The sequence below is a fragment of the Procambarus clarkii genome, chromosome 45, assembly GCF_040958095.1.
Source record: "Procambarus clarkii isolate CNS0578487 chromosome 45, FALCON_Pclarkii_2.0, whole genome shotgun sequence".
In the NCBI taxonomy this organism is placed as follows: domain Eukaryota; kingdom Metazoa; phylum Arthropoda; class Malacostraca; order Decapoda; family Cambaridae; genus Procambarus; species Procambarus clarkii.
The window spans coordinates 2,243,900-2,260,842 of record NC_091194.1 but is presented as its reverse complement, the minus strand read 5'-3'; the positions used below and the strand labels follow the sequence as shown (position 1 = coordinate 2,260,842).

General features: G+C 38.0%; 2 protein-coding genes across 2 annotated transcripts; both read right to left on the bottom strand.

Moving 5' to 3' along the window:
• Positions 1-1,956: 1,956 nt before the first annotated feature.
• LOC123770146 (cuticle protein 7-like) lies at positions 1,957-2,853 on the bottom strand. The gene is made up of 2 exons (XM_069301140.1): positions 2,669-2,853; positions 1,957-2,431 (listed from the first exon to the last, which is right to left on the bottom strand). The coding sequence occupies exons 1-2, from the start codon at positions 2,837-2,839 to the stop codon at positions 2,036-2,038; spliced, it is 567 nt and encodes a 188-aa protein (XP_069157241.1). The 5' UTR covers positions 2,840-2,853; the 3' UTR covers positions 1,957-2,035.
• Positions 2,854-8,722: 5,869 nt separating this feature from the next.
• Positions 8,723-16,366, bottom strand: LOC123770148 (larval cuticle protein A3A-like). The gene is made up of 5 exons (XM_069301016.1): positions 16,361-16,366; positions 16,065-16,169; positions 15,753-15,932; positions 9,766-9,888; positions 8,723-9,208 (listed from the first exon to the last, which is right to left on the bottom strand). Exons 1-5 carry the CDS (start codon positions 16,364-16,366, stop codon positions 8,903-8,905), a joined length of 720 nt encoding a protein of 239 aa, XP_069157117.1. The 3' UTR covers positions 8,723-8,902.
• Between the last annotated feature and the right edge of the window lie 577 nt (positions 16,367-16,943).

Below are 16,943 nucleotides of genomic sequence, written 5' to 3'. Positions count from 1 at the left end.
AACTTTGAGAAAACCTTTGGAAAAACAAACCCTCATTTCAGACCTCATAGCGGATTGTTGGGAGTCGCAATAAGACCCAATCCTACTTTTAAGAGGGACAATGGGGCCCACCCCGACCTTTCTATGACTCTCCTTATACAAGGGTAAATCACCATGCAAAGTTGTGCCGGGCTAACCACAAGTGTTTGGCATTCAGCCTTGGACAGCAACCGAACAAGCAGGCATTTTATTTAAATTAATGTATATATATTATATATATAATTTATTCAGTGCCATTCATAAATATATATATATATATATTCATTTTTAATATCATAATATACAGAGATTTAATTTATAATAAGGATATACATAATATCTATACGTATAAAAACTCACATGTATGCACAAACACCAGATTTTTTCACCTTGGATTAACTTACAAGAGTAAATAGCTAATATCCTCTTCTAACCTGAGTTGTCGACCTTGTAATATAGTGTGTATAAAGCGTCTTAGATCATGAACAAATACGAGTTATGCTACTCACGAAACCCATTGAAATTTCTAACTTTATTCAAATCAAGGTCGAGGCCTGGTCGAGAACCAGGCCGCGGGGATTCTGAGCCCCGAAATCATCACAAAGTAACCGCATCGTAAGGTAAGGTATTCACAATGATAGTTCAGGTAATAAAAGTATCCTGGGTGCATAAACTACATGCACCACAACAGGAGACACCGTTACTGATGACACCGTTATATAGTGAAAATTTGTATATATGAACCTACGACTGTCAAGAAGCTTATACATTTTAAATCCTAGTAGAATACATCAGTTCTTACGTCGTTGAAAATTGCATACTCATTGATAACGTTAATTGCAGATCTGCATCATGGAATTAAATTTATTTTTTATTTTTAATATGGGGTTTTTACTACAGGACGAGATGCAGAAATCTATAGGAACTGGATGCTTACTACTGAAATAATAATATTGGTAATAAGAATAGTATTAATAATTAGAACATTTATTATAATTATTACGATAGTTTATATATTTATATACATAAACATATATCTCGCATTGACAAATAATTATGTTACCTTCTACGTCTTAATTTATACATAATATCGTATAGATGTACAATTGTTCCAACTGTAATGCCGGATATGTTGGAAGTTCCACTCGGAACTTTAAGATTAGTATAATGAAACACAGGGAAATATCGTTTAGGACTGGCTTACCATGATCCAAACCAGCATTTTCAGACAGTAGTAATCATTGTAATGAGGTGATTGATTCTCGGGGGGGTGGGGGGGTAGAAATAGCCTCAGCTACTCTATCCCTAAAAAAAACTACTTTTGTATTATATCTAAAGTATCTAAAAGCTACTCTTTTTGCATTTTAGATCTGATGATGAATACGAGAAGTATTCGAAACGTCATGACTTAATTAATAAAGAAGAATTTTAACAAGATATTTGATATGTCATTGGTTCTCTTATTAATTAAGAAAATAACAAAGGAAAAGTTTTTATTGTCTAGATTTCTCAGACCCATCCCCACTCCCTCCCCCCCCCCCCAAAAAAAAAAAAACTCTCCCTCCACCCTTACATTAAAAAAAGTTATATGTTTACAACTGAAGACCGGAATTGCTCAATACGGTTTATCAAAAATTATAAGTGTTCCAATTCCGTTATTTAAAAAAAACACAGTTTTAGATGCCAAAGGACATTCCTGTGTTCCTTTTTTAAGGCCGGTGCTGCTAGAAGAGGAATTGGAGTATTTGTGAAGCTCTTTCAGTCTTAAAAATAACCTGATTGATGAGATATCATGTGAGAAGAGACCGTTATCTTGTTCATTATGACACGATGAGTAACATAATTTGGTTTAGAATCAAATAGAAGGAATTGGTATCGAGAGTTACACTATTTTCTGATAAAACTGTTTTTAATAAAAGGTCAATTAATTGGATAAAATAACCTTTATATATTTATTGATAAAATATAGGGGGTATAATATAAATATAGTAGATGTATATTTTCGGTCAATTATTGGTTATCCATAGACAGGAGCAGGATCGTAGCTTGGAGAAGGTCGGTAAAGAGGTTCAGGTGAATAGGATGGAGTAGGAGTGTAGGATGGAGTAGGAGTGTAGGATGGAGCTGGCTTGTAGGATGGAGCAGGATGGTAGGATGGAGCTGGCTTATAGGATGGAGCAGGATGGTAGGATGGTTGGTAGTGAGGGTACTGGGCCTCTCCCTGGTAAGTGACCTCAGCCACGTAGCCAGAGTCACCATTGACTGTGTAGGTCACCTGCTGCAGACGACCGTCGGGAAGCTGCACGTAGTACGACCCCTGGGTGTTGTAGCCGTCACGACCCTCCTGGTGGCCAAAGTCGTTGCCGGAGTAGTCGTCCTTCACGGCGTAATTAAAGTCGTACTTAGGAGGAGCCTGTGGAATCAACGACAGTCTTTATTAGTAAATCAAATACGAGTACTTTCCATCTAAAGTTAGAAGCGTCACTTGTATTATATATATATATATATATATATATATATATATATATATATATATATATATATATATATATATATATATATATATATATATATATATATATATATATATATATATATATATGCAGCTGATATATTTTCAGACCAACTCTTAGACTGTTCAGTAACTTACATCATAGGATGGAGTCGGGTGGTAGGATGGAGGTGGCCTGTAGGATGGAGCCGGGCGGTAGGATGGAGCAGGGTGATAAGAGGGAGCTGGGGTGTAGGATGGAGTGGGGGTGTAGGTCGGGGCGGGGGAGTAACCGTAGTGGGGCGGGACACCCACCACCACACCCACCATGGCTAGAGCAACAACGACCTGTGTGGATAAAACATTATACAGTAGCAGCAGGAACAACACTAATGCCCAAAAATAAAACTGTCTTTAGAGAATCAACAGAAACGATGTTAAGTTAGTGACCAGTTCCTCGACGACCATTATAGTTTAATCCATCTTGGTTATACAAATATCCAGTATGATGACTTCCATGTTCCTATATTCTATAATCCCCGGATGATGACAACACACCCTGTCCTCACACTTAAAGCACCGTCATGCTGACGCTTTCTCGGACGTCAGTTAGCGAACTAACAAAAAATATTGAGATTCTGTCCCGTTTATGTATACAATATAATTGTTAATGAATATATTTTTCATGCATACAAATAATTATTACAACTATTATTAAATAGTTTTATTGATTTGAAAGTCATGTTCGTAAATCAAAACTTTATGTAACATCATATGTAATTTACACTATTTCCTTTTGTTCATTAAAATTCCATAAAAACTTTCCAATGAGTTGTCTTAAGACTGTAAATACGTCGGTAAATAAAGTACCTTCAGCGATATAAGTTACTAAAATCCCGTCCATTTCATTCAACAAATATTTACACATAAAAGTCATAAATATTGACTTGTTATTCCTAGCAAGGAATAACATTATCACAATGCTACCAGTTTACCTTCATGGTTGTAGTGTGTTGGACGCTTGAGTGTTGTGATAGACAGAAGCACGGGGCTTATATACCGAGACTCTCCCAAGGAGAGAGTAGAGGGAGAGACAGACGCCTGTTTCGCTACGTTGCTATACTAACCACGCCCTAAGCCGAGAGAGCTTTGACCTTCCTGTACGTCAACAAAACACAATGTTACTACTATGTATACGCTTCAGGTAGCCAGCTGCAACTTGTTTATTTCATGATTTTAAGAACACTGGAAAAAAAGGAAATTGAACGAGGTCTACTGGTTCATAGAAGGCAGCTTCTATTTATATCCACCCATACTCATTAATATATATATATATATATAAATAAATAAATATATATATATATGTACATATATATATATATATATATATATATGTATATATATATATATATATATATATATATATATATATATATATATATATATATATATATATATATATATATATATGTACATATGCATATGAATATATAAACAATAACCTACACTTTAGCAATAAAAACAACATCTCGTCAGAATCTTCGTAGTCTTAAGGGTAAGCTCTATATACTGCTGGCTTTATTGAAATAGATAGTTTAACACGTTTTAACAATAGCTTGGACAGTTATGTGGAGGAAAACTGGTTGTTATAAATGAGACTCGGCAAGTGTAGGTTAACAGAGGAGAAGGATTTAAAAGGGGGGCCCACCTAATATGAACCAATAGAGGTAAATTTAAAGGGGGGCCCCCCACCTAATGTGTGCCAACAGGTGGTGGGGGATATAAACGGGACCCACTTGTCTTCAAGTGGGACCTCCATACCTCCTTAGTGGACTCAGTAGCGTCCCAGGTTGAATAGCTTTTGTTCTGTCGTGGCCTAGTGGGTTAAGGAGCACGTTTGGTATCCACCAGGACGCTGGCTCGAATCCCTGTACTGCTATAACTGATTTTATCAATTGACTTTGTTGTTATCATTTCTGCCCACAAAGATGGATGTACCTCGGTATTCTTCTCTCAATCTTATTGTACTATGTCAACCTTCGGTGACGATCACTTACAGAAACGACCACCTACACTAACAACCACCTTCTCTAATGACCTAGTTGACGTGATGCTCTCTGCCTCAGTTCATAAGACGTGGTTGGATGGGCTCCCTAACATCAACCTTCACCATGACATCAAAATCAAATCGACAGAAATCATTTCTGAAAACACAGAGATTTGTACACAACCCTTCACGCACTGCTTGTCTGGCTGTGGGTGGGGACTCCGTAGGCAAGAATGCGTTCTTAATATCAGTGATTGCAACACCTTGCATTGTTCCTGTATAAAAACAAAAGTAAGATTATCAATACATTTTAAATAAAATTCCGTCACGCACGCGCACAAAACACACACACACACACACACACACACACACACACACACACACACACACACACACACACACACACACACACACACACACACACACACACACACACACACACACACACACACACACACACACGTAAACATGTGTTAAAAATACTTTTTTATACAGTTATTCGACATAATGATGAGTTGAGGTGGGGGCGGCGGTGGGGTCCTGTGTGTGGTGGGGCTTCGGAGCAACCTACATGACTCTTGTCAGCTGGGGTTGTCGGCCAGCTGTGGACCCCCACAGCTGCCTTCGTCAGCTGTGGGCGGGGTCCAGCTCTTGGCCACACCTGCCTTAGTCAGTTGAGTTTGTGGGGGTAGATCTTGGTCACACCTGCCTTAGTCAGTTGAGTTTGTGGGGGGTAGATCTTGGTCACACCTGCCTTAGTCAGTTGAGTTTGTGGGGGTTAGATCTTGGTCACACCTGCCTTAGTCAGCTGTGGCTACGGGCCAGCTCTTGGCCACACCTGCCTCAGTCAGCTGTGGCTACGGGCCAGCTCTTGGCCACACCTGCCTTAGTCAGCTGAGGTTGTGGGGTAGTTGGCCACACCTGCCTTAGTCAGCTGTTGTTGTGTGGCAATTCTTGATCACAACCCCTCATGTCTCAACCCAGTTCTGTGAAGCTGAGATGTGAGACATGAGAAAACCACGAGGGGGTTTTCTACTTACGAAACCTGTACATCTTTCCTTAATCATGATGGTTTAGCCTATATTTATTAAGCAGTTCGTGAGCTCCGAGGGACTATAATAATAATAATAATAATAATTGTTGTTTATAATAATAATAACCTTGGGTTGAAAAGTTTCCAAGCTCGAATACTGTTTAATAAATATCAATTAAGCCCCAATGATCGAGTAAAGATGCACTGGCTTCGTAATCAGACATGTAAATGCTTAAAAAATCCTGATATTTGGACACAGAATAATGACGCTATTATCCGGACAATATTAACTATCCGAAAGTAGTTATATTACTCATATACATTTTAGATTGCCCTTTTACTTACATTAAAACATAATTACATTACATAAATAAACTACAATTTATTTACATTAATAGACCGTGAATGTGATTGTACTTTATTATCACGTTTTCTTAAACAAAGCACGACCCTCGTCCACAAGCAACAGCAACAATAAACAAGAAAAACGTGGAGACAAGATTACCGGGTAACATAATAGACGAGGCGTCGCTGGAATGTTTCGAGCGTAGGTCAAACATATGAGTTTGGGTGGATATAAAAAAGGTCTGCCTCGTATGGGCCAGTAGGCCTTCTGAAGATTCCTTAATTCTTAAGTTCTTAAAGCCAATTCAAAATTAACCGGAGGTCCATGCCTCCGTGATGACCAAATAGGTTCCTCGCCCCATGAGCGCTTACTGAGGCCGTAAGCGCCCTCTGCGCTTACCCAGAGCAGAGGGCGCGTGGCCTTAAGACTTGACCTGAAGTCTAATACTTTAAACCAGCCTTCACCCTCCGCCCCGCCTACTATTAATCTGCTCAGTCTTTTCACTATCCATCCTCATCTTGCCCATCCCTAGCCCTTCTCTACCACCTCCATTCCTCTATCCATTTTACCCACCCTTCCTTAGTCAGCTGAAGCAGAGGAGGTAAAGTGAAGTTAAGAGTTTCCTATAGGGTATATATAAAAGACTGAGTTGATATAGGAGAAAACAAAGGGATATTGTTACAACTGATATGAGTGGGGCTTCTATGGGGTACTGGTACTATTAAGGGGTATAGGTAGTTAGAAGACAAGAGTATCAAATATGGGAGAGCTAAAAGGCCCGGCCCCCAAAATAAACTATCCACAGTAGTAATAACTTGCTACAAGACCAAATATGTTAGTCTAAGGGTTGATCACTGCGCTCCCACCTTGGAAGAAGAGATACTCTGTAATTCATGTACTTATTTATTAACCCCTTAACAACCCCCCATATACACTCACACCAATAACAATAATAATAATAACTTTACCACACTATCTTACGTTAAAAGCCTTGGTCCACGTAGGCAGGATACAAGGTTTACACTAATAACAAGCTAGGGTAAAGTACTACTGGATAAGCACTGAAGCTGGATGCAGCTTAGGGTAGTGAAACCACGTGGGACCCTAATACAAAACACAACACTTAGGGGTACCCAAACACTGGCAAAATACTATCCCCAGGTCTCCCCAATCGTTACTACCAGAGTAGGCACACTCACTAATGCCCCGTACTTAGCTTAAGGATACAGGAACTTCAGGTAAGGGAAATAAGTAAGAGGAGAAGGAAGGAGAGTAGGGATACAGCCACAGAGTAGGTCTTAACCTCACGCCACCAGCCAAGAGCAGACCGAGCTAGCCACCAGCTGCCTCCCTCATGTTGTGGTGCCGGGAGGAGCCTAATTGATCGTGCAGCTAAGCACATTAAAGATCTTCCCCTATGAAACGTATTGTTACTTTATGAATGATTAGAAAGTATTAGTAAGCAAAGTTGGTGCCTATGTTATTATTTAATAATCAACCCCCAGCTCAGTCTTTAAATGCTCTTTGAGAAACAATAATAGTCTTACGTCTGGCAGGGAAGATACAAACAATTGACATTCTAGATGCCCAACTGTACTACCAGAAAGTTTAATAGCTCAATTTTGACCTCTGGTTTCCACTGGAGAACCCAGGGTCGTAACAGATATATTTACAGAGAGAGAGAGAGAGAGAGAGAGAGAGAGAGAGAGAGAGAGAGAGAGAGAGAGAGAGAGAGAGAGAGAGAGAGAGAGAGAGAGAGAGAGAGAGAGAGAGAGAGAGAGAGAGAGAGAGAGAGAGAGAGAGAGAGAGAGGGGGGGGGGGAGAGAGAGAGAGAGAGGGGGAGAGAGAGAGTTTTATTTAGTTCTGAACTATGTTCGGGACTAAACTATACTTGCTGGTTAGTCAGTAAACTCCTGTGGTGGCCTCAATAACCCTTCAGAGGTTGATAGGCCTTATAATCCCTACACCGAATTTAATGATTGGTCAGTGAGTTTTTGTGCTGGCCTAATAATAATTCCTTGCCCACGTCCATGTAAACCTACCTTGCCCAACTTCAAGTCACCTACACTATCCACCATATAGGGACAGCATCCATATCTTTCAAATTACGGGCTATTCATACCCGTGCCACCTCTCTTGGTTGCTTAATCTTCATCATTAACCAATCCTTTCAAAATCTTGATAATTACTAGCTCAATTTGGTAAGAATTCTCGAAGACTTGATTAGTAACAGGAACCAATTGATATTGAACACTTAGCAAACAATTGTAACCACAACATTGTTTGTGCGTTGAAAAAATACAGTTTTACAAAGTTGAACCAACGCAATATTGTTGCTACAACATTGAAACAACATAATATTGTTGTTACTAGGTTGAAATAAAGTAATACTGTTGTCACAACAGTGGTTTTGTCGTGTGTTTGCTGGGTACGATTGGCTATTAAGGAGGGTAAAATCACAAATGAATAATACTGTTAAGCTTTAATAAGTGTGCAACATTGATTTGGCATAATTAATTCATGTTTGGACTACACAAACTTTTGGGTCTACTCAAAAACTTTTGGGGCTACTCAAAAACCTATGGGGGATACTCAACAACGTTTTTTGGATTACTCCAAAAACTTTTGAGATTACTCGAAAACATTTTTTCCTACAAAAAATCTTTTTGAGGCGGCTCAAAAAAGTTTTGGGTTATAAAAAGATTTTGAATTATGAATAAGTGATGAAATTTTTAACAGTAAGTTTTTTTTTTTAATAAATTATGGTCTAAAAGCATATGTGTTCAATTTAAAAAATTAATATATTTAAAAATAATGGATAATTGTTTAAAGATTTGTCGTTAATAAATAATAAGCAAGTCTTACAATATATTTTTAAATGCAGATTTGAAGGGGTTGCCCAAAATTATTATTGGGATTACTAAGCCTAATAATAATTATCACAGAAAGCTGATTCATGCTTTAACTTCAGCCATACACTGGAGCAGGTCTGTATGTTGGAACAGGTGTATAGGCAGGAACTGGAGTGTAGGCCGGTGTAGGCCTATAGGCAGGCTGGTAGGTTGGGAACTGGGCCTCTCCCTGGTACTGGACATCGGCCACGTAGCCAGAGTCACCGTCCACGAAGTAATTCACAGTCTGCAGACGACCATCGGGAAGCTGCACGTAGTACGACCCCTTGGTGTTGTCACCGTCGCGGGCCTCCTGGTGACCGAAGTCGTTGCCAGAGGGACCGTCCCTTACGGCCCACTCGAAGTTGTAGCGAGCGGGAGCCTTGAAGATGGAAGTTAATTAGTAGGATTACATTTAGATGCAAGTAATTATCGAAAGATAGACGGCAAGTCATGAAGAAATGCAGTGGGCACAATATCCAAGAGCGACGTTAAATGAATGATGAATCAACGTTACACTTGGATATTGCTCACTGGGCACCCCTGGACAAATCTGGATAAATGACGTTTATGTAACATGAATCAACGTTAATTAAAAGTTGCATCAATACTATTCTGGCACATTTTCCACTGGATATTTAACACTGTCCAGCAGGCAAAACATTCCCAAGGAACGTGTAATCAACATTTCATCAACGTTTTCGACATTGATTCATTATTACATTAACGTCATTTGCTCAGATTATCAGCATAGGGCCATTTGTGACACAGAACAATACAAATTCCTACATATCATTTATTATATCTTTTGAAGCAAACAATGCCATGTGCAACTACCCTGATTTGAGTAGCTTATATTGCATATATTTTAAGTTGAACAATAATTTAATAACTTTTATGCAAAATATTCACAAAAAACAATAACAGTCGTCTCATTACCGCATAGGATGGAGCTGGCCTGTAGGATGGAGCTGGACTGTAGGATAGAGATGGGGAAAAACCATAAGGAGGTCCTGAAGGAGCAGCAACCACAGCTGTCACCAGGGTCAAGACAAGAACTACCTAGACGGCAGAGAATAAGATATTTTACTTCAATTCTGACATAAGTAATAGCAACTACATATTAAATTTAAGTATAATCAATATTTATTAGCATCAAATAATTAATATTATATATTATAATAATATCGGTTGCATTAACGTTGATGGAAATGTAGAAGTAACCAAACACACACAATGATGTAACAACGTGCAACCAAAACGTTGTTACAACTTTGTGAGTTTGCTGGAAAGTTGGATACTCTATGTGATGTTTAACTACAGGAGAGACTTAAACAAAGCTGATATCTTGAGCCTCTCCACCCCCCCATGGACGCGATCAAGTACTGTCACCAGTCTATGTAAACCAACTATATAGGTCGATCAAGCCTGAAACCGGGCTGCGCTTGCTGAGTAGAGGAACTCCAAGAACCTACTTCAGGTACAATCCAGGTACAATATACCGATAACAACCAACATAATGAAAGGAAATTGAAGACGTTTCAGTCCGTCGTGGACCCTCATGTAGTCGTGACAAGATAAGGCCTCACGATAATGAGCTCCGAAGGACTCTGAGGTTGTTTATAAAAATAATTACCTCGGGTTGGAAAGTTCTGAAGCTTGTAAAGTGTTTAATAAATTTAAACAAAGCTGCCATGATCATGGAAAGATGTACAGGTTTCGTAAATGGTTGTGTAAATACTTGATGAATATTTCAGATTGAACCGTTAAAAGATTCATTTCATATGTTACTTGGGATTTTGTATTTCAACTACATTATAGTGTAGTATTCGTTACAACAATTTACCGGTGTTGCAAGCTACCTGGTTGATACCTGGTTGATGGGGTTCTGGGAGTTCTTCTACTCCCCAAGCCCGGCCCGAGGCCAGGCTCGACTTGTGAGAGTTTGGTCCACCAGGCTGTTGCTTGGAGCGGCCCGCAGGCCCACATACCCACCACAGCCCGGTTGGTCCGGCACTCCTTGGAGGAATAAATCTAGTTTCCTCTTTCCTAGCTCTTTCAACTCTTAATCATAAATCATCAATTATACTCTGAAACAGCTGTATTAAGTACAATATTATGGTACATTTTTACCTGCATTGTTGATGAGGTTGGTGGAAGTGTATGCTGCCTTCCCTGCCGCCCCCACTACTTATACCGGCCGGGGGCGTGTGGGCGTGTCGGGACCGAGGCCACCAAAACTGGTTTACAAACGAAAAAGCTTCGGGGAAGTGACGGCCAGGTAATGAGAATACGGATGGGGTCAATAGGATTGGATGGGCAATAAATGGGTCAAGATTGCATAAACCGGACATACTCAGAAGCCTCTGAATCGGATATTCAGTAATCGAATAAGCCTGAATTAAACCAGTGTATTATCAACAGTACATTTTTGTGGGACAATTTTATAAATAAAGGTTTGTTTAAAGTTCGTAAATAAACTCTGACTGCAGGATTTGATATGTTCCTAGATTGAACCGAAATATTAAGCTTATATTAATTGTTTTAATGATCATTATACATATATATATATATATATATATATATATATATATATATATATATATATATATATATATATATATATATATATATATATGTCGTACCTAGTAGCCAGAACGCACTTCTCAGCCTACTATGCAAGGCCCGATTTGCCTAATAAGCCAAGTTTTCATGAATTATTATATTTTCTTGAATTTTTTTCTTATGAAATGATAAAACTACCCATTTCATTATGTATGAGGTCAATTTATTTTTATTGGAGTTAAAATTAACGTAGATATATGACCGAATCTAACCAACCCTACCTAACCTAACCTAACCTAACCTATCTTTATAGGTTAGGTTGGGTTAGGTAGCTGACAAAGTTAGGTTAGGTTAGGTTAGGTAGGTTAGGTAGTCGAAAAACAATTATTTCATGAAAACTTGGCTTATTAGGCAAATCGGGCCTTGCATAGTAGGCTGAGAAGTGCGTTCTGGCTACTAGGTACGACATATATATATATATATATATATATATATATATATATATATATATATATATATATATATATATATATATATATATATATATATATATATGATCGAACCCGTCTGTGACATTCATCAATGTTTCCCATTGTTGTGTTCTTCAAGAGATCCATAACCTTTAAGCACCTTTTTGCATTATTATTTTTGTATCAACCCATGTATATCTTGTAACCATCAAATGCATAATAAAGCACAAAAAAAAAAAATATATATATATATATATATATATATATTAGTATATTTTGGTAGCAGTCTTTCCTGTAGACATATATTATTAAATATGACTATATATATATATATATATATATATATATATATATATATATATATATATATATATATATATATATATATATATATATATATATATATATATATATATACACACGTTCATTTGCAACAATTTACCAGATCTTTCAACAATGTTTTGGTATATTTTTACCTGCATTGCTAATGAGGAAAAAATGTTACTGTAAATTAAAGAAGATGAACTTGGAGGCTATAACGTCACCCACCCAGCTAACACTGCCAGGTAGCCCCTAAGATACAAATGATTATAGCTGTCCGCCGAAAAAAGAACTTGCTTTGCCATACCATGTCCCAATACAATTTTTTATTGCCAGTGCATATTTGTCTTTATGAACAAATTATATTTTTCTTATAAATCTCTTTATCTGTTTGATCATATGCCCAAATTTTAATGTTAGATTTTTAATTACATTATTGTTTAGTCGCTTTACCAATGCTCTGATTTCTCCTTCCCTACAACATCTGGGGCTGTTTGTGTCACGTTTTCTTTGTGGTGTCATGGCCAATCATGAAGGTGGGCAAAGGGCTTACTGTGAAATTTCTCTCCAGTTTTGACCACGAGCCATGCAACTTTGACCTGTATTTTCTCTCGGAAGTCTATAGGCAATATGGAAATATATATATTTTCTGATTTATATCTTGCCTCTGAGACTTTTAAAGTCACACACAAATTAATATCAATAATGATATATAATTATATATTACTCAAATCTTTAACTAAGTTTATAACTTTGTCAACCATTACAGAAGTATGCATGTATTATAGAATGGATACTGAGAGATATACGCAATTTATCGCTGTATATACACACTGAGAATTTACTTTGTACCTGGACTATGTTCAGGACTATAAAGTACACTTGCTGGTTGGTCAGTTAGGTATTGTGGTGGTCGTAATAATCCTCCAGAGTTTGATAGTCCTTAAGCACCAAACGAATTAGCTGGTCAGTAAACTATTGTGGTTGCTTTAATAACCCTCAAAAGACTGAAAGACACTTAACCAAACTTACAAGTATTTTAACGATTTTGATTGAATCGTACAATCTTAAGAATGATGCAGCGTTTAAATTATGAGAGTAATACAGTGTGTATTATTGAATTTAGGATCTCAATAAAACTCTGTAACTCCTCCACATGATTAACAATCAAACGAATAACTTTAGACGATCAACAATCGATCAAAATAATTCAACAATCGAATAAGTAAATAAAATTTATGTTTGTGAGGTTGTTCTTCAGTGTGTGTAAAATTGTTGCATCTCATGATCTAGAAAAGTTTTTACTGTAAGGAGGCGAAATATGATTTCTAATTTTAAGTGGTATTAATTTTTGGTGATGCTGCTGTTTTTATCGTTGTTGAAAATCATTCTATGACAAAGTGCTGGTGTTGCGTGACTGCTGCAGATAATATCCGTGCAACACAAACCGTGCAACTCAAACTAGAGAGTTGTCTTGCACTAAACAATCCCACCACTTAACACCTAGCAAAACTATCGTAATATTACACCCTCAACTGGACTTCTGCGTAATATTAATTAAATCCTCAACAGTACCATGGTATCGTAATGTTTAATTTTCAACAGTACCACGGTATTGCAATGTTATTTCCTCAAAAGTACCACGGTATTGTAATGTTAAATCGTCAACAAGACCTCGGAATCATAATATTCTTCAAAAACCTTAACTTGCTCGTAAAGTGTTCAGTAAATGCCGACAAAGCCGTCATGATCGAGATAAGAATTACATTCCTCGTAAAAGAAGATGTAAGTGCTCTGTAAATACCGGCCCCAGATAGCAACAATAGTGTGTTTCGACGCTAAACGATGATGCATTTATTATAGGAAGGCGTCATAAATGGTTCGCAATTGTTTTGACTCTTCCTGGTCGTCTCCGCTAGTTCTTAAAGACAGCAGCACTACCTGCACTATATATTTTTTGAACCCCCTTCCCATATTCATTGTTCATTGCCTCAGCTGAGGCACTTTGCGTCACGTTTTCTTTGTGTGGTTTCATGGCCAATCATAGAGGTAAAAAAAAAAGTGAAAAAGCGTTATACAGTTTTCATTGGTTCATGAGGTCTTTCGCCACTATGACATCCGGGAGAGCATGATAGTTTTCTTCGGGTTTATTTTGGGCTTAGGGGGATCCCTGTGGCTTCCTGCAGAAGACCTGTAGGAGGCTTCATTCACGAGACTTCTTGTTTGATGACTCCTTCAGTGAGGTTCCTGTTGGAGACTTCCTTCGGGAGCAGTTCTGCAGAACATTTCCTATAGGAGATGTGTTAGAGGTGCAAGCAGAAAGCAATTAATAGTAATGATTCTCAATATTTTGTTTCTCTTACCTAAAATTTCATTTAGTCCAGAGATGCGAAACCATCAGGAAGAAGCGAGATACTGCTCCCGTGTCATTCTGGACAACTCGCTTCACTTTCTAGCAGAGTCTCTCCACTTTCTGGACAAGTCGCTCCGCTATCTGAACGACCCGCTTCATTTACACATATTTTATGGACGTTTTAAGACAATTTTTATTGACAATTTATTTTATTTAAAATTCTTAGCCCTCCGTGCTGCACAGAGTTGGAGAATTGTTTTGAGTAGACACAATTGACATCATCAATGCATCAATCAGAACTGCTGTTGTAAATTCAACCTGTCTTCTCACCATTACATTTTATATGAAATAAATTAATCCGTAAAAATATGACGTATTATTCAAAATTCAATGGAAAATTAACTTTTTCTGCCTATTGGCTTTTAAAGATAAGGTGGGTTGATTGGGTTTGTACGTTTCTGGCTAGGCAAAACCATGGTATTTTTTACGGAATGGCAAATAGAGAGAATGAAATTCTAAATCTATGCTATCACCAAGAGCCATTTGTACAGAAAATAACTGCATGACGTCATAGCAATTCAACAAGATATACACACAGAGGAGTATCCCGCTTCTCGGAGAGCGTACACTAGGCGTTAACTTTAAGCTTGAATTTTGCTATTTGATTCAACTGTGCCTTTGATTCGTAGTCTCTCTGATTCAACTGATTACGTTTTACACACTTCTAGCAACAATTCAGAATCTTGTTTAAATTAATTATTTCCGTAATACGTTTAAACATCGGGCAATTAATTCATCATTTTCTTTTTTAGTGTTTGGCTAATATACACAATCGAACTTTTCCTTGACATAAAAAAAACTGGTAACATCTACGATACTCAAGACACCCTCATTGAAGTGTGTTCTTCACCCTCAAGCATGAGGGTGAAGAACATACTGGGACGGAGGCGGCTGATTGTTTTTGTTATAAATGATATATTGATTTCATTATTAAATTGTTAAACTAAATGCAATCCTACATTTGCGAACATTAAACAGGATAAATATACATAGAAGAACCAATTGTGTTTATATTTTATTTCTGATTTTCTACATCATTTATAAACATTTCACCCATAGACAGGGGTGGGCCTATAGAGTGGGGCGATATTATAGGCTGGTGTAGGCCTATATGAAGAATGTAAGGATGGGAACCGGGCCTCTCCCTGGTACTGGACATCGGCCACGTAGCCAGAGTCACCGTCCACGAAGTAATTCACAGTCTGCAGACGACCGTCGGGAAGCTGCACGTAGTACGACCCCTTGGTGTTGTCACCGCCGCGGGCCTCCTGGTGACCGAAGTCGTTGCCGGAGGGACCGTCGTTTACTGCCCACTGGAAGTTGTAGCGAGCGGGACCCTGTCAAAGGAATAACGTTATGTAGAATGTATTTAAGTTCACCATTATAATAATAAGTAATTGTCTTTGCACAGTTTGCAGCAAGAGAATAGGTCACTATATTTTCATATATGTAATATACTTATTCTCTACCTCGTAGGCTGGTAGAGGCCTGTATGACAGGGCGGGAGAGTATCCATAGCTGGGCAGGCTTGGGGCAGCCATAGCCGCAGCCACCAACATCACAGCTAAAATAACCTTTTGAAACAAAATATATTATAATAAATAAATCAGTAATTTAGAGGAATCTGTTAAATCCTGTGCTATATACTCATTTAATATTACGAAGAACAATTATGGATTTAATACAGCTTTTATCACTTTCTTGAAGACCAGATCTAATAAATGTTCCAGGAAGAAGTGGATGAACCATCTTTATATAACATTACCTTCATTATGTTGGTGGAGATCTCGAGTGAGTGAGCTGCCTTCCCAAACCGTCTCGGAGCTTATATACTCATGGGTGAGCTGTGGGCGTCGCCATGAAGGACGCTAAACGGGTATTGACCAAGGAGAGATGCAGCAATTGGAAGGCAAGAGGAGAGGTAACTGTGGAGGTCAATAATATGAGATATGTTATCATCGAGGTTATTCTTGTGTAATCCAAAAACACGATTTGCCACCTGGCACCGAACTCTGGCTTAATTTCACAAGTCTCAAATTTACGATTCATCGAAAACCATAAAAGATCAAGATATTTAACTGAATGTGTCTTTATGAAGCCTCCAGCTTTTTAGACGTTAATAGAGTAACGAATAATACGATATTTGTTGTGTGTTGGACTTCCAGGAGATGATTTTTGAGCAGGAATTATGTCAGTTCTGTCATGCTTCATTAAGGTTGCATGAGATGTTTATTAAGCACGCCAACTTCTACAGAGGCTTTTACAGCTTCTAGTAAAGAAGCTAAAAGGGATTCAGTTATATGAAGAACTTCACAGGGCTTCCAGGAGATAAGTTAAAAGCTGAATAA

Bases quoted from the DNA above. Each gene is read 5' to 3' on its own strand.
- LOC123770148 (XM_069301016.1), bottom strand. The intron at 9,889-15,752 runs GTCCAGTACCAG...TCTGCCGTCTAG, and splicing joins ACTCTGGCTACGTGGCCGAT to GTAGTTCTTGTCTTGACCCT. The intron at 9,209-9,765 runs GTAATGAGACGA...TCCATCTTCAAG, and splicing joins GGCCAGCTCCATCCTATGCG to GCTCCCGCTCGCTACAACTT.
- LOC123770146 (XM_069301140.1), bottom strand. From the start codon at position 2,839: ATGGTGGGTGTGGTGGTGGGTGTCCCGCCCCACTACGGTTACTCCCCC. The intron at 2,432-2,668 runs GTAAGTTACTGA...TTGATTCCACAG, and splicing joins ACCCGACTCCATCCTATGAT to GCTCCTCCTAAGTACGACTT.